At 43.4% G+C, this 24,216-nt stretch overlaps 1 protein-coding gene across 2 annotated transcripts in view; it reads left to right on the top strand.

The window, feature by feature from the left end:
• The window catches only part of ARIH1 (ariadne RBR E3 ubiquitin protein ligase 1), a 92,195-nt gene that overhangs the window by 30,198 nt on the left and 37,781 nt on the right, over positions 1-24,216 (top strand). For both annotated transcript variants that reach the window (XM_077264131.1, XM_077264132.1), the window contains exons 2-5: positions 6,227-6,294; positions 12,697-12,841; positions 22,088-22,180; positions 22,371-22,426. In XM_077264131.1, the coding sequence (XP_077120246.1) occupies positions 6,227-6,294; positions 12,697-12,841; positions 22,088-22,180; positions 22,371-22,426 (362 nt within the window). The remainder of the gene's footprint in view (positions 1-6,226; positions 6,295-12,696; positions 12,842-22,087; positions 22,181-22,370; positions 22,427-24,216) is intronic.

The raw sequence follows: 24,216 nt of genomic DNA, 5'->3' as shown, positions 1-24,216 counted from the left end.
AATACTGAACATATGACCATGGTCCAATAGTGGAACTCACCTTTGCTGTCTATCTTCCTCTCTTGGACATACTTTGTACTAGTGTTCCATCCGTATTTAATCCGTTTTCACTGATCTATTGTTAAGTCAGTGTATAAAGTCCACACGGTTTCCCTCCTTCAGTTTTTAAAATTGGATGAGAAAAAGTCAGATGCAGCATGTAGGAAGATATTAGGCAATATGGATGGGATGACACAGGGATTAGAAATGGTCCATTTCTTTATGGATGTAAAGATTCACAGTTACATGAATGTAACCACAGTGTGCTAGGGTCACAAATGCATTGTATAGACCTGTAGCCTAGGCTGTTTGTGTCCACGTCTAGGCCCTTGTGAAATAATGATGCCTTGTGTGAGTGATTTAAAGGGGTTGTTAGCTTTCAGATATTATTTGTCCCGAGCTGCAGTTTTTTTAAAATTAACCCGTGCTGTACTCGCCTTCCCCATGTCCACCAGTGAGTTTCCTCCGGTATCTGGAATTGTCTGCGGCACAGACGTCATGTTGACAGTCTGGCTGCCAATTGGTGAGCTGTGCTTCTCTGCCACCTCCAGCCCCCTGAGCTCACTCATCCATGTGGCATCCATTTTTCATCTCTTTTTTCACAACCGTTTTTATGAACTGAAAGTGGTAGATTATCTGAAATGCGTTTTATCTATTGATTCTTATTAATGGATCAGGGAAAAAGTGCAGTCTCTTTCATGTTTTATACGCATACTCATAGACTTTAATGGTTGACTGGGATCTGCAAAATGGATGAAAATAGGACATTCTTGGAGACTCACAGACCCAACACATTAATCCGATTTTAAAAGGTATCCATGGGGATCAATAATGTCCGAGGAAAAATGAACAGCATACAAATGTGCAAATTTAGCCTTGGCATCGCAAGTTTCACTTTCTGCGCTCTGTTATTTCTCAAGCTTCTCCTCCCCTAATCTGTGTGGGAGGCCACATACAGGCGCTTCTCACAAAATTAGACTATCATCAAAAAGTTAAAATTTGAATTCTTCAATACAAAAAGTGAAACTCATATTCTATAGAGTCATTACAAACAGTGATCTATTTCAAGTGTTTAGTTCTGTTAATGTTGATGAATATCATCTACCACTATGGGGTAATGTCAAGAGAAAGATGAGACACCAGACTCAACAATGCAGTTGAGCTGAAGGCTGCTATCAAAGCAACCTGGGCTTCCATAACATCTCAGCAGTGCCTCATGCACAACTGCACTTATGCAGTAACTGATGCAAAAGGAGCCCCGACCAAGTATTGAGTGCATTTAGTGAACATACATTTCAGTAGGCCAACATTTCAGATTTTACAATCATTTTTCAAGCTGGTGTTATAAAGTATTCTAATTTACTGAGATAATGACTTTTGGGTTTTCATTGGCCGTAAGCCATAATCACCAACATTAACAGAAATAAACACTTGAAATAGATCACTCTGTAATGACTCTATATAATGAGTTTCTCTTTTTGTATTGAAGAACTAAAATTAACTTTTTGATGCTATTCTAATTTTGTGAGAAGCACCTGTATGAGAAGTGGAGAAAGAAGCATGTTTGTTTGATAAAGGAGTATTGCAAAGTTTCACTAATGATCTATGAAAAGTGTATTTTCTATGCACTTACAGAAGTATCTTTGTTAAACTTTTCTACCCAAAACTGTAAAAACTCATGTACCGTATTTTTCGGACTATAAGACGCACTTTTTTTCCTCCAAATTTGGGAGGAAAGTTCTGGGTGCGTCTTATAGTACGGATATAGCATGTGGGGAGGGGGGCAGCAGCGAGTGGGATCGCACTGTTATCCCACTTCAGGATGTCCCCGCTGCCCGGAATCAGCTGCTGGGGAAAGCACATGCCCCGCTGATTAAGTGCAGTGAATATTTATTAGCTGCTCCCCGCCCACCGATCAGCTGAGTGGTGAGCAGGGAGCAGCAAATGAATGCTGCACTTAAGCAGGGACACACAGTTTCCCCAGCACTGATTCCGGGGAGAATCTGTGTGTCCGGGGGAGGAGGAGGCAGCAGCAGGGGCCAGGAGATCGCTGTCTACCTGCCTGTGCTGGACGCTGAGCTGTCTGGTGCACAGGGAGGACCTGTGTGATGTCAGAAGTGGGCGGGCTGGGGCATCACATGGCAGCTCAGAGCCCTCCCTCTTCTGACATCATCACAGGTCCTTCAGACTCCCACCTAGAATCTGCAGCTTCCTCTTATGTCCTGCGTTGTGGAAAGGCAACAACAACAGGGAGGGCTCTGTGTGTTTGCAGCCATGGGATGCTCCAGCTTTTACCTCACAACAGTGTGGCTGGCTGCCACAATTAAGAGGTCAGTCTTTACAAAACACAATAAAGCACTCTGCCACTCCTTTGGTGAACTATAACTCCCAGCATGTCATAGGATCTGCAGGACATGCTGGGAGTTATAGTTCTCCCATGGGACTTTAAAGCAGCACTCCAGTGTTATTTTGCAGTGCTGGAGTGGTGCTTTCACTATAAGCCCTGTGCACCCATTCTTAGGGCTCATTTCCACATGCGAGGCACACGTCCGTATCTCGCATGTGGAAACCAAGCTGTGGAGCCGGCACTCCAGAGCGGAGCGTGCGGCCGCATAGGAACACATGGAGCTGCACAGCTCCGCTCCAAAGTGCCGGCGCCAGAGCTTGGTTTCCACATGCGAGATACGGACGTGTGCCTCGCATGTGGAAATGAGCCCTTATACTCACCCTCCAGCGTCTTCATATCGCACTTCAGACTGGTCCCGCAGCTTCCAACATAATAACATACTATTATATATAATAACACCACATATAGTATGTTATTTATGTTATTAAATATTTTACCACATTTTTTTTGCTTCAAATATTTTTTTCCCTATTTTCCACCTCTAAAACCTGGGTGCGCCTTATAGTCCGGTGCGTCTTAAAGTCCGAAAAATACGGTAATTTCTATGTTGTATTTATACAACAGCGATGGAAGTCATTAGTTATGGTGATGGATTGACACCATCAATAAATAATCTAGTATATTGGAAAGAGACATGCATTTTGTGACTTTGCACTGTATTTTTTTTTTTATTTTATCTTGCCTTTTCCATAACTATCGTATATTAAAAACAAAACATTAATTGTGTTGCATGAAGTCCGAGTGTTCACACACGGCTTTCATATTGCAGGTTTTGGTGCAGCTGTTCTGCATTTTTTGGAGCAGATGACATGTGATTTGTCTACAGTACATGTTTAAAGTTAGATTTATTCACACATAAAAAAGCTGCAAAAAGGCAGCAAAATCCTAGGTTTCAGAAATGTCCCCTCTTTTTTTTTTTTTTCTCCTGATTTTGAGCACTGCAACATTTTTGCACTTTCTCATTGCTTTCTATGGGTGAAAAAATGCTAAAATTCTGCAGATTTACATAACGCTGCAGTGCTAAAACTCAGGAAAAAGTGTGTGCATTCTAAAAACTTTTAGCCTTTGTTGGTACTATAAAATGCAGCTACTTTTCTGCAAAAAAAAGTGCTGAGTGTGATCATGGCCTAAGACTGCCAAGTACCGTATTTAGGTGAAATTTTCAGCAAAATTTGAATGTAACACTTGCAGATTTTGATGTGGAAATGCTTCGGATACACAGCTGAAAATTCACGTCAAATCCGTTTTGTGCCATTACCCATAAAGTGAACCTCTCGGCACAGCCGCTACCAACCTCTTATCCAGGTGACAGGTTCACAACAAGGAGCTTCTTCCTCCTGGCAGATTCAGAATCGGGGAAAACCGTAACTTTGATCTCTAGTATAAAGTCACAGAGGTGGAGCTGCTCTTCCAAATAGATGAAGTGTAACTTATAATTTCATTATTAGTTTTTATATATTAGTGTTGCTGATTGTTGGGGGTCCGGGCCCTGAGACTTCCACCGATCGGTCAAAACACGGCTCGGAAGTCTGCAGCTCCTGCAGAACCATGTGTAGTTCACAGATTTTTGGCGTTCAGTCCTGTTGAAGCAAGAAATGAAAGCTCTAAATTGATGGAGAATCTGCATTCCCTTTATTACAAACTGGAAGGGTATCTCAATTCAGATTTTACATCCCTGGAGCTTCTGTCTATTGCTACTTTTACAAATCTGCTAGAAATATGTGTGCCATTTGTGTTTTTGGTCGTTGCCTTGTAATATGTTTTTTTTTTGTAGAGTGCTATAATTTTTTTTACCGTAATTATTTTTTTGAAACTTTCATACAGATTTTGGTACAGTGTGATGAGGAAAGGATTTCCAGGCTTAAAACATAGTTAAACCACCCTGCGTAAATGATACTGCGTACTATCTGCTACGAAATGACTCAGCATTTGCCCTTATCAGTGCTCACTGATGTGAATTGGGTTTCTAGTCAAATTGGCTGCTGCTGATAAGTTTTGAAAATAAAAAGGTCTAGGGCTAACTGCACATAGGATAAGTCGTATACACTCATGAGGCATACAGTCAGCATCCATAGGGACCTGCTGCGAAAAAATAATGGTTTGTAGATTTCTAACCACAAGAGAGGCCAAAAGAACACACTTTTGGGCCTACATCTGGTCAATAGGAGCCTATGAAACTATCAATGTTTGGTCTGGGAGGGTATATACGATTGCCTATGTGTACAAATGTAGTTGGCATGCACTACATGTATTTTAGGATTTTTTTTATTTTTTTTCCCTTATGTTTGCTTCTGAAAATAGACACTGTTTGCTGCGACAGACCACATGGTGACAACGTCACCCACCCTTGGTGGTGAATGGCTACACCCTTTGTTTTCACAATTGTGCAGTCATTGGCCATAATGGTGATTGGGGTTTTCGCTGCACAATGTAGTCTCACCCTTTATCTTGAATTCTTTCTGAGTAGGAAAATGCTTTCTGGTGTGTGCTATTAGCCGATCTGCTGTTCCTCCTCCTAACCTCTCATAGCATACAGTTCTGCACCCCTTATGAAATCGAGCTGATGCAGCTTCATCTCCCTCCTCCCTTTCTTTTACTAGCTATATTAGTCTAGACTAATTGTTGTTTTTTTTTTTTTTTTAAGTATCGGAGACATTCATAGCATTAACAAAGAACCTCCAGACAAGTACTAGAGGCTCCAGGCTCTGGAAGGTGTAGAAGATGCCTTATTAAGATATATTAACACGTACCTGCACTTTCACAAAATGCTTATCATGCAGAACTTTGCAGTATAAAACGTTTTCTAAATCGCTCCTTTAGTGATTTTTGTTGAAAACCTGCAGCACCGATCTCCTGAAGTCTGTGCAGCATGCTACACTAAGCCGTGTCCTGCTCGTCACTTAGCTCCCATGTTCAGTGCAGGAATGAGCGCTGTAAAATCCTGTGCCGATTGCTCCTGCACTGATGGTGTAGCCTAGCAGGAGGACGGTGCGTCGTCTAGTGCAGCCGGCAGTACAACCTAAAGGTACCGTCACACTCAGCGACGCTGCAGCGATATAGACAACGAGCCGATCGCTGCAGCGTCGCTGTTTAGGTCGCTGTAGAGACGTCAAACACAGCAGCTCCAGAACGATGCAGGAGCGATCCAGTGACGTAACGGTGACTCACTTATCGTTCTCACAGGTCGTTAGCTCCATATAAAACATTGCTGGCATCGTTGCTTTTGCTGTCAAACACGACGATACACGCCGACCTGACGACCAAATAAAGTTCTGGACTTCTAGCTCCGACCAGCGATATCACACAACGAGATCGCTATCCAGGACGCTGCAACGTCACAGATTGTTGTCGTTCTCGTTGTAAAGTTGCTGAGTGTGAAGGTACCTTTAGGGCTGTCCGTTCTCTGGGATATCAGCAAAAATTGCTAATAGGGTAATTTAGAAATATACTTATATTTCAGAGCCCTGCACTATAATCATTTTGTCATGATAGTGTAGGAACTCTTCTTAAGTATGTTACATAACTTTGCCAATATATAATAACATTTTGATATGAAACCTGAGTTCTCACTGTCCAGCCCAGCATTGTGTTCCATTTTGATTCCAAAAGTGTTGGTATGGTTCCAATAGAAAGTATAACTAGGAATATAAATCTTCCCAATTTCAGTTTTTTTTTTTCTTGTTGTTTTCTTTAATGTAGCGTTTAGTTAATGGTAATAATGCATATTTCATTATCTGCTGTGCATAACTCTAATCCTGTGTATTTGTATTAAATCTATAGAATCCAGCCACTATCACAAGAATACTTCTGAGTCATTTCAACTGGGACAAGGAGAAGCTAATGGAGAGGTGAGTGCTTTTCTGTGTAAAATCCCATTAATCTGCACAGTGATTTCTTATTTCAGTCATTTCTGGAAAACAAGATGCTTGATTGTGCTCTTAAGAAAAAAAAAAAAAAGACTTTGGGAGGTGTGAACAGTCAGTCCACTGTGCATGATGTTTGGGTAATACCTTCTGAAGCTTTTACAATCTTCCTTCTGAATTTTGTTGTAAATGTAGCTGAAGCATTGCTGTTTTGCACAGACTGTCTTTTGTGGACGTGGTAACAAAATAGATAAGGCAAAACTGTAAAGCTTCTGTTGAATGCACGGCCATAAGTGAACTCTCTGTATGTCTATAGTAATAAATATGCGTGTACAAAAAGATTGTATCTATATTTTCAATAAAAAACATGTGGTGGTCTAATTAAATAACATACTGACTTGTGTGTGTAGGACATGCTATGCTTTGTCTGTACCATCTTAAAGGGGTTGTTGGAAAGAAAAATCTAAGGAAAAAAACTAAATTAAATGAAACACTTTGATTTGTTACAGCTTGCATACATGACATTATACATGCAAAAACTAGCATATGTCATAGAGCTTCATTGTCAAGACTGCACCGCTCTTTCCTCTGATTATGAGACGAGGCTTAGGGTATGTGCACACGTTCAGGATTTCTTGCAGAAATTTCCTGACAAAAACCAGACATTTCTGCCAGAAATCCGCACAATTAATGAACATGCTGCTTTTTTTTACCGCGATGCGTTTTTTTTTTGCGGAAAAAGGTGCACAAAAATTGCACATGTACACAAAAATTGCAGATTACATTCTAAATGATAGGATGGAATGCATATGTATGCGTTTTTTATGCGTTATCGCGAAAAAACGCAAAAAAAACCCTCGAAAAATCCTGAACGTGTGCACATACCCTTATTCATACTAATACTAGCTGCTCATTATGTACAGTACATGTATGCTCTACGCCAGACCTGGGCATTGTGTGACCTGCAGGCCACATCCAGCTTTTTGGCTGTTCCAGTATGACCCGCAGACTGAGACAGCTGAAGGGCTGAAAACAGTGGCTTTCAGGCAGCACCATGCACCCGCCCTCCCCCGCCCAGCGACCCGATGTCACCTCTATCTACATCCTCTGAATATATAAGGGGCCGAGTATGTGGAATCATTGTATGCAGGGGTTCTGTGTAGGGGCTCATACTGTATATAGGGACTGTGTGCGTATATAGGGGCTGTGTGCGGGCTCATACTGTAAACGGGGACTGTATGTGGAATCATTGTATGCAGGGGTTCTGTGTAGGGGCTCATACTGTATATAGGGGCTGTGTGCGGGCTCATACTGTAAACGGGGACTGTGTGTGTGGAATTATTGTATGCAGGGGTTCTGTGTAGGGGCTCATACTGTATATAGGGGCTGTGTGTGGGCTCATACTGTAAACGGGGACTGTGTGTGGAATTATTGTATGCAGGGGTTCTGTGTAGGGGCTCATACTGTATATAGTGGCTGTGTGCGTATATAGGGGCTGTGTGCGGGCTCATACTGTATATAGTGGCTGTGTGCGTATATAGGGGCTGTGTGCGGGCTCATACTGTAAACGGGGACTGTGTGTGGAATTATATTGTATGCAGGAGTTCTGTGTAGGGGCTCATTCTGTATATAGGGGCTGTGTGCGTATATAGGGGCTGTGTGTGGGCTCATACTGTATAAAGGAGGGCTGTCAGCATAATAAATTCTGCTCAGTATTAAGTGACACAATTAACAAAATAATTATAATAAATGTATTAACCCCTTCATGACCTTGCCGTTTTTTGCAATTCTGACCAGTGTCCCTTTATGAGGTAATAACTCAGGAACGCTTCAACGGATCCTAGCGATTCTGAGATTGTTTTTTCGTGACATATTGGGCTTCATGTTAGTGGTAAATTTAGGTCGATAATTTCTGAGTTTTTGTGAAAAAAACGGAAATTTGGCAAAAATTTTGAAAAATTCGCAATTTTCACATTTTGAATTTTTATTCTGTTAAACCAGAGAGTTATGTGACACAAAATAGTTAATAAATAACATTTCCCACATGTCTACTTTACATCAGCACAATTTTGGAAACAAATTTTTTTTTTGCTAGGAAGTTATAAGGGTTAAAATTTGACCAGTGATTTCTCATTTTTACAACAAAATTTACAAAACCATTTTTTTTAGGGACCACCTCACATTTGAAGTCAGTTTGAGGGTTCTATATGGCTGAAAATACCCAAAAGTGACACCATTCTAAAAACTGCACCCCTCAAGGTGCTCAAAACCACATTCAAGAAGTTTATTAACCCTTCAGGTGTTTCACAGCAGCAGAAGCAACATGGAAGGAAAAAATGAACATTTAACTTTTTAGTCACAAAAATGATCTTTTAGCAACAATTTTTTATTTTCCCAAGGGTAAAAGGAGAAACTGGACCACGGACGTTGTTGTCCAATTTGTCCTGAGTACGCTGATACCTCATATGTGGGGGTAAACCACTGTTTGGGCGCACGGCAGGGCTCGGAAGGGAAGGAGCGCCATTTGACTTTTTGAATGAAAAATTGGCTCCAATCTTTAGCGGACACCATGTCGCGTTTGGAGAGCCCCCGTGTGCCTAAACATTGGAGCTCCCCCACAAGTGACCACATTTTGGAAACTAGACCCCCCAAGGAACTTATCTAGAAGCATAGTGAGCACTTTAAACCCCCAGGTGCTTCACAAATTGATCCGTAAAAATGAAAAAGTACTTTTTTTTTCACAAAAAAATTATTTTAGCCTCAGTTTTTTCATTTTCACATGGGCAACAGGATAAAATGGATCCTAAAATTTGTTGGGCAATTTCTCCTGAGTATGCCGATACCTCATATGTGGGGGTAAACCACTGTTTGGGTACACGGCAAGGCTCGGAAAGGGGAGGCGTGCCATTTGACTTTTTGAATGGAAAATTAGCTCCAATCGTTAGCGGACACCATGTCGCGTTTGGAGAGCCCGTGTGCCTAAACATTGGAGCTCCCCTACAAGTGACCCCATTTTGGAAACTAGACCCCCCAAGGAACTTATCTAGATGCATAGTGAGCACTTATAACCCCCAGGTGCTTCACAGAAGTTTATAACGCAGAGCCGTGAAAATAAAAATTTTTTCTTTCCTCAAAAATGATTTTTAGCCCAGAATTTTTTATTTTCCCAAGGGTAATAGGAGAAATTGGACCCCAAATGTTGTTGTCCAGTTTGTCCTGAGTACGATGATACCCCATATGTGGGGGTAAACCACTGTTTGGGCGCACGGCAGGGCTCGGAAGGGAAGGCACGCCATTTGGCTTTTTGAATGGAAAATTAGCTCCAATCATTAGCGGACACCATGTCGCGTTTGGAGAGCCCCTGTGTGCCTAAACATTGGAGCTCCCGCACAAGTGACCCCATTTTGGAAACTAGACCTCCCAAGGAACTAATCTAGATGTGTGGTGAGCACTTTGAACCCCCAAGTTTATAACGCAGAGCCATGAAAATAAAAAATAATTTTTCTTTTCTCAAAAAAGATTTTTTAGCCCACAATTTTTTATTTTCCCAAGGGTAACAGGAGAAATTGGACCCCAAAATTTGTTGTCCAGTTTCTCCTGAGTACGCTGATACCCCATATGTGGGGGTAAACCACTGTTTGGGCACACGTCAGGGCTCGGAAGGGAAGTAGTGACATTTGAAATGCAGACTTTGATGGAATGGTCTGCGGGCGTCACATTGCATTTGCAGAGCCCCTGATGTGCCTAAACAGTAGAAACACCCCACAAGTGACCCCATTTTGGAAACTAGACCCCCGAAGGAACTTATCTAGATGTGTGGTGAGCACTTTCAACCCCCAAGTGCTTCACAGAAGTTTATAACGCAGAGCCGTGAAAATAAAAAATAATTGTTCTTTCCTCAAAAATTATGTTTTAGCAAGTAATTTTTTATTTTTGCAAGGGTAACAGGAGAAATTGGACCCCAACAGTTGTTGCCCAGTTTGTCCTGAGTATGCTGGTACCCCAAATGTGGGGGTAAACCACTGTTTGGGCGCACGTCGGGGCTTGGAAGGGCGGGAGCACCATTTGACTTTTTGAACGCAAGATTGGCTGGAATCAATGGTGGCGCCATGTTGCGTTTGGAGACCCCTGATGTGCCTAAACAGTGGAAACCCCTCAATTCTAACTTCAACACTAACCCCAACACACCCCTAATCCTAATCCCAACTGTAGCCATAACCCTTATCACAACCCTAACCCCAACACACCCCTAACCACAACCCTAACCGCAACACACCCGTAACCCTAATTCCAACCCTAATCCTAACCCTAATCCCAACCGTAACCCTAATCCCAACCCTAACCACAACTGTAACCCCAACACACCCCTAAACCTATCCGTAACCCTAACCACAAGCCTAATCTTAACCCTATTTCAAACCCTAGCCCTAATTCCAACCCTAACTCTAATTCCAACCCTAACCCTAAGGCTATGTGCCCACGTTGCGGATTCGTGTGAGATTTTTCCGCACGATTTTTGAAAAATCTGCAGGTAAAAGGCACTGCGTTTTTACCTGCGGATTTACAGCAGATTTCCAGTGTTTTTTTGTGCGGATTTCACCTGCGGATTCCTATTGAGGAACAGGTGTAAAACGCTGCGGAATCCGCACAAAGAATTGACATGCTGCGGAAAATACAATGCAGCGTTTCTGCACTGAATTTTCCGCACCATGGGCACAGCGGATTTGGTTTTCCTTAGGTGTACATGGTACTGTAAACCTGATGGAAAACTGCTTCGAATTCGCAGCGGCCAATCCGCTGCGGATCCGCGGCCGATCCGCTGCGGATCCGCGGCCGATCCGCTGCGGATCCGCGGCCGATCCGCTGCGGATCCGCGGCCGATCCGCTGCGGATCCGCGGCCGATCCGCTGCGGATCCGCGGCCGATCCGCTGCGGATCCGCGGCCGATCCGCTGCGGATCCGCTGCCGAACCGCGGCCGATCCGCTGCGGATCCGCGGCCGATCCGCTCTGTGTGCACATGCCATAACCCTACCCCTAACCCTACCCGTAACCCTAACCCTACCCCTAACCCTAGTTCTAACCCTAGTTCTAACCCTAGTTCTAACCCTAGTTCTAACCCTAACCCTAGTGGAAAAAGAAAAAAAAAATATTTTCTTTATTTTATTATTGTCCCTACCTATGGGGGTGATAAAGGGGCGGGGTTTATTTATTTTTTTATTTTGATCGCTGTGATAGAACCTACCACAGCGATCAAAATGTACTTGTAATGAATCTGCCAGCCGGCAGATTCGGCGGGCCCACTGAGCATGCGCCCGGCATTTTGGAAGATGGCGGCGCCCAGCGAGGAGACGGACCGACACCGGGAGCCTCGGTAAGTATAAGGGGGGGGAGAACGGGGCACGGGGGGGGCGTCGGAGCACCGGGGGGTGACATAGGAGCAGGGGGGAGCGGGCAGGAGGACGGGGGAGCGGAGCACAGGACGGAGGGGACCGGACCCCATAACGGAGCACTGGGGGGGGCGATCGGTGGGGTGGGGGGGGGGGGGGGGGTCACTTCAGGTTTTCCAGCCATGGCCGATGATATTGCAGCATCGGCCATGGCTGGATTGTAATATTTCACCAGTTTTTTAGGTGAAATATTACAAATCGCTCTGATTGGCAGTTTCACTTTCAACAGCCAATCAGAGCGATCGTAGCCACGGGGGGGTGAAGCCACCCCCCCTGGGCTGAAGTACCACTCCCCCTCTCCCTGCAGATTGGGTAAAATAGGAGTTAACCCCTTCACCCGATCTGCAGGGACGCGATCATTCCATGACGCCACATAGGCGTCATGGGTCGGGAAGGGGTTAATATTGAACAGAATAAATTCGCCCCCCTCCACAACAGTCACGGTCTCATGTGGCCCCTCGGGGAAACTAATTGCCCCTGCTCTGTGCTGTTCTCTAGCAGACAGGAGAGGCTGGCTCATTTATTTCAGTCGGCCCTTTACAGTGATGTGCTTGATGATGTAAAGACACTAATGGTATGGGGACCAAGTCATCCTTCACTCAGGAATGGGTCAACTTATCACATTGAGGAAACGTCAGGGCTTCCATTTTCCCCATGGCGAGATTTAATCTGCACAATTCAGGACAGAATTGAAAATTTAAGTTTATTAGTAAGTGACTTAAGATGATGTGGTAATCAATGTATCTCCTTTCTATGAAATGTTTCTATAAAACTCTGAATTTCGGATCTGTTTTTATTTGGTGCACCTTTGGACTTTGGACTCTTTACCTCTTAGAGCACAAGCCGTTTTTTCAGTAATTTTGGCACCATGTATATTGTTTTTCCTTTCTGGCATTGAGTCTCTGTTAATAACAAGTTGTTCTTTTTTTGCTTGTATAGGTATTTTGATGGCAACTTGGAGAAACTCTTCTCGGAATGTCACGTCATAAACCCTAGTAAGAAGTCTCGGACACGGCAGATGAACACACGTTCCTCTGCCCAAGATATGCCCTGTCAGATTTGCTACTTGAATTACCCAAACTCAGTAAGTGGTCTTGTAATTATGATCCTGATTAACGGCGTTGTCCGCTACTCTGACAACCCCTTTTCAATCATCCTATTCCTAACCTAAAATAATAGCCTGTGTTCCCCTTCGGTGCTGGCACTGTTAGTAACGTCAGCTCTGGGATTCCCTTTGCTTACACGACATTTTGTCACGTGAGCCCTGCAGCCAATCAGGGGCCACTAATAGGCTGTTTTACTCTCTCTTTCTTTAGACATATCTGACATCTAGAGGAATTCAGAGAGCAGCAGCAGCTCTCGCATCTTCTGAATGTCAGTTTTATCTGAGTGAAGTGAGTATGGAGCGGGCTATTAGAGGCCGCTAAGTGGCTGCAGAGCTCGCATGAGCACTGGAGGTTAGTACAGGTTATTATTTTGCATGGGGCAATATGGTGATTGAGAAGGGGTTGTCCAAGTAGTGGGTAACCTCTTTTAAAGGGAATCTGTCAGAAGATTTTTGCTGTGTAATCTGAGAGCAGCATAATGTAGATGCAGAGAGCCTGATTCCAGCTATGGGTCACTTACTAGGCTGTGTGTTGTAGTTTCAATCCAATCAGCGTTTTTATCATCTGGTGATTAACACTAAACACTTGAACATCCGAGGCAGAAATCCAAAGCTAACACAGGCTGTGAATGTGTAGATGCATGTGCTGCAGATACACGAAAAGTGTAAGAGAAAAAGGTTTCTTCCAGAAAAATATTTGTTTATGGATAATAAAGTATATATATCATATTATTTTATCACTATTTTGTCAATTTTTTTCACTTTTTTCTTGCTTTACTACTTTGTCCCACTGTGGAACTTTCACTTTTTACAGTCTGATCGCGCGTGTAAAGCATAGCAAATCAGGAATTATGCTTTTACAAACTGCCACGGCTGCACGGATAGACAAACTCGCTACATCATGCTCTGACCATGAATCATGCTCTGACCATGATCTAGCAAGCTTGCTAGCTCTGGTGCCTCGGATGTAGACATCGGGTCACCATGGCAACGACCGCCCCCTCGTACTGATGTCATGGGGACACGGATCGGAGAGCAGATGGGGCTCCCTTCGATTGATTGCCTGCTAAATACTGCTATCGATATCCGTATTTAGGGGGTTAAGTGCTGGGAGAGATGCTGGCAAGACTCCTGTACTGAGTGCCGGGTGTCAGCTGGCAGAATCAGCTGACACCCGGCGGCGATTGCACGCACACAGCTTGTGTGTACACAAAATCCCCATGACTTATCCATACGTCATAGGTCTGTAAGTACCAGCCGACCATGACGTACAGAATACATCCGGTGTCTGGAAGGGGTTAGTAATAATAACAATAATAATAATTTTGTTTATATAGCATCAACATATTCCGCAGCACTTTAAGATTATGCAGGGAAACTTTAACCCCTTAGTGATGTAGACAATTTTTCTTATTGCATTTTCATTTTTCCCCCCTTTTCAAGTAGCCATAACTTTATTTTTATGAGGGCTTGTATTTTTGTGGGATAAGTTGTGGTTTTGAATGACATTCATTTTAACATATAGAATATGGGTAAGATGGCAAAAAAGTCCTAGTGCAGTAAAATGGTGAAGTGGTTTGGTATTTATTTTTGCAGTGTTTAGGCTGGGGCTACACGGCAACATGTCATGCAACAGCTATTCTCTGAAAAGTCGTGTGACCAAAACTTTTGTGTAACATAAACTTCAATTCAAGTGACCTGCGACATATCTGCAATTTGGCTGTTTTATTTACAGCAAAATCAGAGCTCCAACAGTCATGCGACAGGCAGACTTACTATCGTGTGACAATTTTAGAGCTCTGATTTTTGCTGTAAATATAACGGATAATCCAACAGATTTATAAAAACATTTGCAATTCAAGTCACAACGCTACACCATAGGAAATCCATTGCAGTGATTGTTGCAATGTGTTGTTACGACTTCATTGACGTGGGACACACGTCTTTGTTCAGCCTTAGCCTAATTGAGTAGAAAAAATTACCTTACATGATTTTCCAGGTCAGTATGATTACTGTAATACTAAACAAGTATAACTTGTTTTTTTACTATTTGTGTCTTAACCTCTTCACAACATTCGCCGTACATATGTGGGAAGTGCGTTTTTGCAAACCACCTTATGAGTACGGCACTTGCTCACTAGCAAAACCTGTAATATCATCAGTGGGTGTCAGCTATACATCATAGCTAACACCCTGCAGTAACACCCACTATTGGTGCTAGCTCTAATCGATGGCGCTTAACCCCTATGATCAGCGCTAACGGCGATCACGAGCGTTTAACGCCTCTGATGCCGCTGCCTGAAGTGATAGTGGCATCGATCTGCTTACAGAGTACCGTAATTGGGCTCCCTCTCTGCTCCTATCAGCACATGACTGCATCATGTAATGGACTCCATAGTGACCCTAAGCCGAAAAATGGCCCAGGGTCACCCAGGTATGGTGGCCTGTAAGGTCCCACGGAGAGCCGGACCTAACATGCCTCCTGCCTTTGTTTGATTAACTGGTCTAATGCTCTGCAAAGTAAAAGCATTGGAGACTGTTAGATCAGCGATCAGGGCAGATAAAATTGATGTCCCTTCGTGGGACCAAGTAAAAAAAAAAAAAAAAAATAAGTGAAATAAAATTTGTCCTTATGGTGGACAGGTGCTTTGGGATCTATCCTGACAGGGCGTATACCGCCCAAACATATGCACCCAACAGTGTCCATAAGCGCTTCCCAAAACGACACTCCTTTCTTGTGTAGCTTTCCCGTGTGCCTGAACAGTTCTTTTCTCAAACATATGGGGCATCGATCTACTCGAGCAATTTCACTACAAATTTGGCAGTTCATTTTCTCTTGTTACCTTTATGAAAATGAAATTTTTGATTTTCCCAGTCTATTTTAAAATTCAATGAATCACCTGTGGGTTCAAGGTGCTCACCACACCTCTAGATAAATTCCTTGAGGGGTGTAGTTCCTAAAATAGGGTCACTTGTGGAGGTTTCCATTATTTAGGCAACATCAGTTTGTTCTGCATACACGACATGGCATCCGCTCTCTATTCCAGCTAGTTTTACTCTTCACAAGTCAAATGGTGCACCTTCCCTTCCAAACCCTGCTGGACGCTCCTAAACAGTAGTTTTACACCACATATGAGGTATTGGTGTACTCGGGAGAAATTGCACAGCAAATTTTACTGTCCATTGTCTCCTTTTACCCTTGTGAAAATGAAAAATTTGGGGTTATAGCAACATTTCTGTGTGAAGAATGGCAATTTTCGTTTTTTCTTTCCACATTTTTAATTTCTGTGAAACACCTAAAGGGTTAATAAACTTCTTGAATGTGGTTTTGAGCTCTTTGTGGGTGTAGTTTTGAAATTGGTTTATTTTTCCTAAAAATAAAAATAAAAAATTTGTGGAAAAACAGTGACCATGATGGGGATGAGGAGCCATGCCTTACAGGATGGGGATGAGGAGCCATGCCTTACAGGATGGGGATGAGGAGCCATGCATACCAGGATGGGGATGAGGAGCCATGCATACCAGGATGGGGATGAGGAGGCCATGCAGACCAGGATGGGGATGAGGAGGCCGTGCAGACCAGGATGGGGATGAGGAGGCCGTGCAGACCAGGATGGGGATGAGGAGGCCGTGCAGACCAGGATGGGGATGAGGAGGCCATGCAGACCAGGATGGGGATGAGGAGGCCATGCAGACCAGGATGGGGATGAGGAGGCCGTGCAGACCAGGATGGCGATGAGGAGGCCGTGCAGACCAGGATGGCGATGAGGAGGCCGTGCAGACCAGGATGGGGATGAGGAGGCCGTGCAGACCAGGATGGGGATGAGGAGGCCGTGCAGACCAGGATGGGGATGAGGAGGCCATGCAGACCAGGATGGGGATGAGGAGGCCGTGCAGACCAGGATGGGGATGAGGAGGCCGTGCAGACCAGGATGGGGATGAGGAGGCCGTGCAGACCAGGATGGGGATGAGGAGGCCGTGCAGACCAGGATGGGGATGAGGAGGCCGTGCAGACCAGGATGGGGATGAGGAGGCCGTGCAGACCAGGATGGGGATGAGGAGGCCGTGCAGACCAGGATGGGGATGAGGAGGCCGTGCAGACCAGGATGGGGATGAGGAGGCCGTGCAGACCAGGATGGGGATGAGGAGGCCGTGCAGACCAGGATGGGGATGAGGAGGCCGTGCAGACCAGGATGGGGATGAGGAGGCCGTGCAGACCAGGATGGGGATGAGGAGGCCGTGCAGACCAGGATGGGGATGAGGAGGCCGTGCAGACCAGGATGGGGATGAGGAGGCCATGCAGACCAGGATGGGGATGAGGAGGCCGTGCAGACCAGGATGGGGATGAGGAGGCCATGCATACCAGGATGGGGATGAGGGGGCCGTGCAGACCAGGATGGGGCTGAGGGGGCATGCATACCCTTCTTATGTGCGAGTCAATAAGTTTTCCCAGTTTTTTTGTGGTAAAATTAGGTGCCTCCACTTATACTTGAATATATACAGTATATATCCATTATGGAGTGTTGATAAAATTTGGCAGAATAGTAAAGTCTATGCAAAAACCTAGATTGTGTAGTTATAGTATATTGATCTTTCAACTCAATGGATTTTATTTATATGCAATCTTAATGTGCTTTTGCTAATCGTAAGGAGTTAACACTGGTGTTTTGGACAACACACACTGTTCATTCCTAGCTGCTGTATCCCTGCATGCAGCGGGGATTGAGCTAGGTGAGAGAGTGGGAACAATCATGATCCAGGACGCCTTTTCACGTCCTAATGGAAAGCGGCACATTCGATTAGGGCTTGAAAATCTAGTACAGTGACTAGAAACTGTTAGGGAACTTATTAAACAGTTTACATAATCTTCATTTAAGGTTTCCTACCGTTTTGCCGTTGTGTAGTCTGTGTAAACTTCACCTACTTAATGGCACTGCATATTCTAAAATGTATCCGGCAGTGCACTGCTCCTAGAAAGCATCTAAGTCTACTGGAACAACAGGTCACAGACGCTGTAGATATGGTGGAAATAACACAAAAAAAAGGTTGTAGGTGGGAGAGAGCTCTTATAGGCTGTGTTTGAGTGTACAGAGAGGAGAGCACAACTGCTGATGCTGAGGAGAAAGTTGTTCGCCATCAAAGTAGAGAAGAGATCCATCATATGTCCTAGAAGAAAAAAAAATCAGTCCAGAAATAATGCTGTGCAGCTATATGATGGCTATTGCTCTGTCAAAACCGAAGGCATCATAATTTCTAATTACCGTATATACTCTAGTATAAGTCAACCCGAGTATAAGCCGAGGCACCTAATTTTGCCACAAAAAGCTGTGAAAACTTATTGACTTGAGTATAAGCCAGGTATGCATTGTCACCTCATCCCTGTCCTTGTATGCATGGCTCCTTATCCCTGTCCTTGTATGCATGGCTCCTTATCCCTGTCCTTGTATGCATGGCTCCTTATCCCTGTCCTTGTATGCATGGCTCCTTATCCCTGTCCTTGTATGCATGGCTCCTTATCCCTGTCCTTGTATGCATGGCTCCTTATCCCTGTCCTTGTATGCATGGCTCTTTATCCCTGTCCTTGTATGCATGGCTCCTTATCCCTGTCCTTGTATGCATGGCTCCTTATCCCTGTCCTTGTATGCATGGCTTCTTATCCCTGTCCTTGTATGCATGGCTCCTTATCCCTGTCCTTGTATGCATGGCTCCTTATCCCTGTCCTTGTATGCATGGCTCCTTATCCCTGTCCTTGTATGCATGGCTCTTTATCCCTGTCCTTGTATGCATGGCTCCTTATCCCTGTCCTTGTATGCATGGCTCCTTATCCCTGTCCTTGTATGCATGGCTTCTTATCCCTGTCCTTGTATGCATGGCTCCTTATCCCTGTCCTTGTATGCATGGCTCCTTATCCCTGTCCTTGTATGCATGGCTCCTTATCCCTGTCCTTGTATGCATGGCTCCTTATCCCTGTCCTTGTATGCATGGCTCTTTATCCCTGTCCTTGTATGCATGGCTCCTTATCCCTGTCCTTGTATGCATGGCTCCTTATCCCTGTCCTTGTATGCATGGCTTCTTATCCCTGTCCTTGTATGCATGGCTCCTTATCCCTGTCCTTGTATGCATGGCTCCTTATCCCTGTCCTTGTATGTTGTCCTTGTATGTATGGCTCCACATCCCCGTCCTTGTATGTATGGTTCCTATAAAATATGTGTGTGTGTGTGTGTGTGTGTGTGTATGTATATATATATATATATATATATACTAGACTGTGGCCCGATTCTAACGCATCGGGTATTCTAGAATATGCATGTCCCCGTAGTATATGGACAATGATGATTCCAGAATTCGCGGCAGACTGTGCCCGTCGCTGATTGGTCGAGGCAACCTTTATGACATCGTCGCCATGGCAAACATTATGACATCTACGTCGATACTGTGCCCATCGCTGATTGGTCGAGACCTGGCGGCCTCTACCAATCAGACGCGGGATTTCCATTATGACATCATCGTCGCCATGCTGTGCCCGTTGCTGATTGGTCGAGGCCCGGCGGCCTCGACCAATCAGAGACGCGGGATTTCCAGGACAGACAGACAGACAGACAGACGGAAAAACCCTTAGACAATTATATATATAGATATGTATATGTATGTATATATACAGTTAGGTCCATATATATTTGGACAGAGACAACATTTTTCTAATTTTGGTTATAGACTTTACCACAATGAATTTTAAACAAAACAATTCAGATGTAGTTGAAGTTCAGACTTTCAGCTTTCATTTGAGGGTATCCACATGAAAATTGGATGAAGGGTTTAGGAGTTTCAGATCCTTAACATGTACTACCCTGTTTTTAAAGGGACCAAAAGTAATTGGACAGAATCAATAATTTTAAATAAAATGTTCATTTCTAGTACTTGGTTGAAAACCCTTTGTTGGCAATGACTGCCTGAAGTCTTGAACTCATGGACATCACAAGACGCTGTGTTTCCTCCTTTTTGATGCTCTGCCAGGCCTTCACTGCGGTGGTCTTCAGTTGCTGTTTGTTTGTGGGCCTTTCTGTCTGAAGTTTAGTCTTAACAAGTGAAATGCATGCTCAATTGGGTTGAGATCGGGTGACTGACTTGGCCATTCAAGAATATTCCACTTCTTTGCTTTAAAAAACTCCTGGATTGCTTTGGCTTTATGTTTTGGGTCATTGTCCATCTGTGGTATGAAACGATGACCAATCAGTTTTGCTGCAGTTGGCTGGATCTGAGCACACAGTATGTCTCTGAATACCTTAGAATTAATTTGGCTGCTTCTGTCCTGTGTCACATCATCAATAAACACTAGTGACCCAGTGCTACTGGCAGCCATGCATGCCCAAGCCATCATACTGCCTCCGCCATGTTTTACAGATGATGTGGTATGCTTTGGATCATGAGCTGTACCACGCCTTCGCCATACTTTTCTCTTTCCATCATTCTGGTAGAGGTTGATCTTGGTTTAATCTGTCCAAAGAATGTTCTTCCAGAACTGTGTTGGCTTTTTTAGATGTTTTTTTAGCAAAGTCCAGTCTAGCCTTTTTATTCTTGATGCTTATGAGTGGCTTGCACCGTGCAGTGAACCCTCTGTATTTACTTTCATGCAGTCTTCTCTTTATGGTAGATTTGGATATTGATACGCCGACCTCCTGGAGAGTGTTGTTCACTTGGTTGGCTGTTGTGAAGGGGTTTCTCTTCACCATGGAGATTATTCTGCGATCATCCACCACTGTTATCTTCCGTGGGCGCCCAGGTCTTTTTGCATTGATGAGTTCACCAGTGCTTTCTTTCGTTCTCAGGATGTACCAAACTGTAGATTTTGCCACTCCTAATATTGTAGCAATTTCTCGGATGGGTTTTTTCTGTTTTCGCAGCTTAAGGATGGCTTGCTTCACCTGCAGGGAGAGCTCCTTTGACCGCATGTATACGTCACAGCAAAACCTTCCAAATGCAAGTACCACACCTCAAATCAACTCCAGGCCTTTTATCTGCTTAATTGAGAATGACATAACAAAGGGATTGCCCATACCTGTCCATGAAATAGCCTTGGAGTCAATTGTCCAATTACTTTTGGTCCCTTTAAAAACAGGGTGGCCCATGTTAAGGAACTGAAACTCCTAAACCCTTCATCCAATTTTAATGTGGATACCCTCAAATGAAAGCTGAAAGTCTGAACTTCAACTGCATCTGATTTGTTTTGTTTAAAATTCATTGTGGTAATGTCTATAACCAAAATTAGAAAATTGTTGTCTCTGTCCAAATATATATGGACCTAACTGTGTATGTGTATATATATATATATATATATATATATATATATATATATATATATATATATATATATATATATATATATTTATATATATATATATATATATATATTTATATTTAATTTTCACTCCACGCCTATGGGAGTGGAGAGGGGTGAATATTCATTACCCTAATGAGCGGGGCCACGTGATCGCTCGGCCAGAAGAGCTGCTGGTGCCGGAACAAGATGCAGCGAGGACGCGCAGGAAAGGCAAGTAGGATGTGTGCCGGAGGCTGGTGGCTGTAACTGTGTGCGCTATTAGAGAAATGAATATTCATTGCCAGTGCAGTGAATATTCATTTCTCTTTAGCAGCGCCACAGACTTTAGCCACAGCCGCTGGCCCCTGCCTCTGTGACCCCTTCCCCGCCGTCTTTCTAGGACAATGACTCGTGTAAGCTCTGCGGGGGGGGGGGGGGGTTTGGGGGCTTTGGGCATTTTTAGCACACAAAAAAAGGTGCTGAAAAACTCTGCTTATACACGAGTGTATACGGTAAGTGAATCCATGCATGAGTATGTTTGGGAAACCTGCACTATTGTTTCTTTTAAGGAAGTTTCCTTTTGCTTTTGTACCTTTGGATGAAAATATGGATATGATAAAATGTAAAAGCAAGCATACTCTTCAAAACTAGATGATTGAAGTAACCAAACCCAAAGAAGAAATGTTTGCAAGTTTCCAAAGACTAAACACAATATTTCTCTTGTGAGACAGTTGCCTTCTGTCGCAAATAGAGTGCATTTATTACTTGAAGATAAAATATGCACAGCCCTGTGATTTGGAGACTCCAGGTGTATAGAGATTATTGATTCAGTTCTTCTACACTGTACAATTTTACAATTTTGTTCCGTGCGTATTTGAAACATCTTCCTCTCCTTGTGTTTTCTGCAGTATTTCACAGGTCTTGAGTGTGGTCACAAGTTCTGCATGCAGTGCTGGGGTGAATATTTAACCACCAAAATCATTGAGGAAGGAATGGGACAGGTAATAACCTTTTTAGTAGTTATTTTTTTCTATTATCTGCTCTTTAATTATGTTGGTTTTTTTTTCTACACTTCTTACAATAGTTAAAAAAAAATGTTCCTGGGTTTGTTTCGTACTTAAGCTAATAGTTTTAAATATTTTATTATCTTACTTTAGCTGATTTTACATTCACGTATTTTTTTTTCTTTAGACCATCTCCTGCCCAGCTCATGGCTGCGACATTTTAGTTGATGACAATACAGTAATGTAAGTGGTGAGCTAATATATTTTACTGTATTTCTTAAGTGTTCAAATATTATCTGAAACTATTAAATAAGGTTGAGCGACTTTGTCTCTTATACAGTTTGAATATAAAAATATATTTACACTATATGTGTTCAGACCTGTCGGCTTAATATGATGAAAGGGCAGCATATTATACTTGAACATGCCAGACTCTGTCTTCGGATTCTGTGTCCGGTGTTTTAAGTGCTGCTAATAGCCAAACGAAGCAACTTTTTTTTTTTTTTTTCTTTTTCACAGCATCTCAGATACAAATGTGTGTATGCTAAAAAAAACTTTCACTAAATGATCTTCTGTGTGTGCCCATTTCTATGATCTTAGAATGTCACTGGTTATGGCAGATCCTTATTTGAAGCAATACTGATGTATCCAATAGACTGTTTATAGGGATATAGGTGTCATGTTTCCACAGTATTTCATGGTTAATGGTGCTATTAGTAGACCTATTGCTGTCAAAAATGCTAGTGCTAATTATAAAAAGCAATAACTTTAGAGAGCTTTTGAGTTTTCATTTAAGACTTCGGTACACACAGCGGAAATAAAAAGTCTACACATCCCAGTGTAATGTTAGTTTTGTCATGTTAAAAAAAACAGAACCAGAAAAATCATTTTAGAACTTTTTCCACCTTTTAATGCCACTCATAATCTGTACAAATGCATAGAGAAACAAACTGAAACCATTTTTGAGGGGAAAATAAAAATAACAAAACTAAAATAATGTTGCATAGCGTTGAACACTGTATTAAAATTCAGGATGTGGTCTTTAGAATTTTCCAATCACATTTATTCTCATGATGCTCATTACATAGCTGCCATTTTTTATAGAAATTATATTATAAAGTTTAGCTGTTCTAGTAGGATTTTCCTGACATTTTCTTAAGGTACCTTCACACGAAACGACTTTACAACGAGAACGACAACGATCCGTGACGTTGCAGCGTCCTGGATAGCGATATCGTTGTGTTTGACACGCAGCAGCGATCTGGATCCTGCTGTGATATCGCTGGTCGTTGAATAAAGTTCAGAACTTTATTTGGTCGTCAGACCGGCGTGTATCGTCAGGTTTGACACCAAAAGCAACGATACCAGCGATGTTTTACGCTGGTAACCAGGGTAAATATCGGGTTACTAAGCGCAGGGCCGCGCTTAGTAACCCGATGTTTACCCTGGTTACCAGCGTAAAAGTAAAAAAAACAAACAGTACATACTCACCTGCGCGTCCCCCGCCGTCCGCTTCCTGCTCTGACTGAGCGCCGGCCCTAAAGTGAAAGTAAAAGCACAGCGGTGACGTCACCGCTCTGCTGTTAGGGCCGGCGCTCACACAGTACAGGAAGCGGACGCCGGGGGACGCGCAGGTGAGTATGTACTGTTTGTTATTTTTACTTTTACGCTGGTAACCAGGGTAAACATCGGGTTACTAAGCGCGGCCCTGCGCTTAGCAACCCGATGTTTACCCTGGTTACCCGGGGACCTCGGCATCGTTGGTTGCTGGAGAGCGGTCTGTGTGACAGCTCTCCAGCGACCAAACAGCGACGCTGCAGCGATCGGCATCGTTGTCGCTATCGCTGCAGCGTCGCTTCGTGTGAAGGTACCCTTAGTTGCATTTTACAGCAAAATCCATTGTCTGTAAATGGGTTACTGCACAGGAAAAGGATCTCGTTGAAAGTTGTCAGTCAGGAGACGAATACAAAGAAATTTTCAAGACGTGAGATATACCATGGAACACTGTGTCTTTTCCTAGAACTCGGTATCTC

This window comes from Ranitomeya variabilis, chromosome 5, assembly GCF_051348905.1.
Source record: "Ranitomeya variabilis isolate aRanVar5 chromosome 5, aRanVar5.hap1, whole genome shotgun sequence".
In the NCBI taxonomy this organism is placed as follows: Eukaryota; Metazoa; Chordata; class Amphibia; order Anura; family Dendrobatidae; genus Ranitomeya; species Ranitomeya variabilis.
This window is presented reverse-complemented; position numbering and strand designations above follow the sequence as displayed.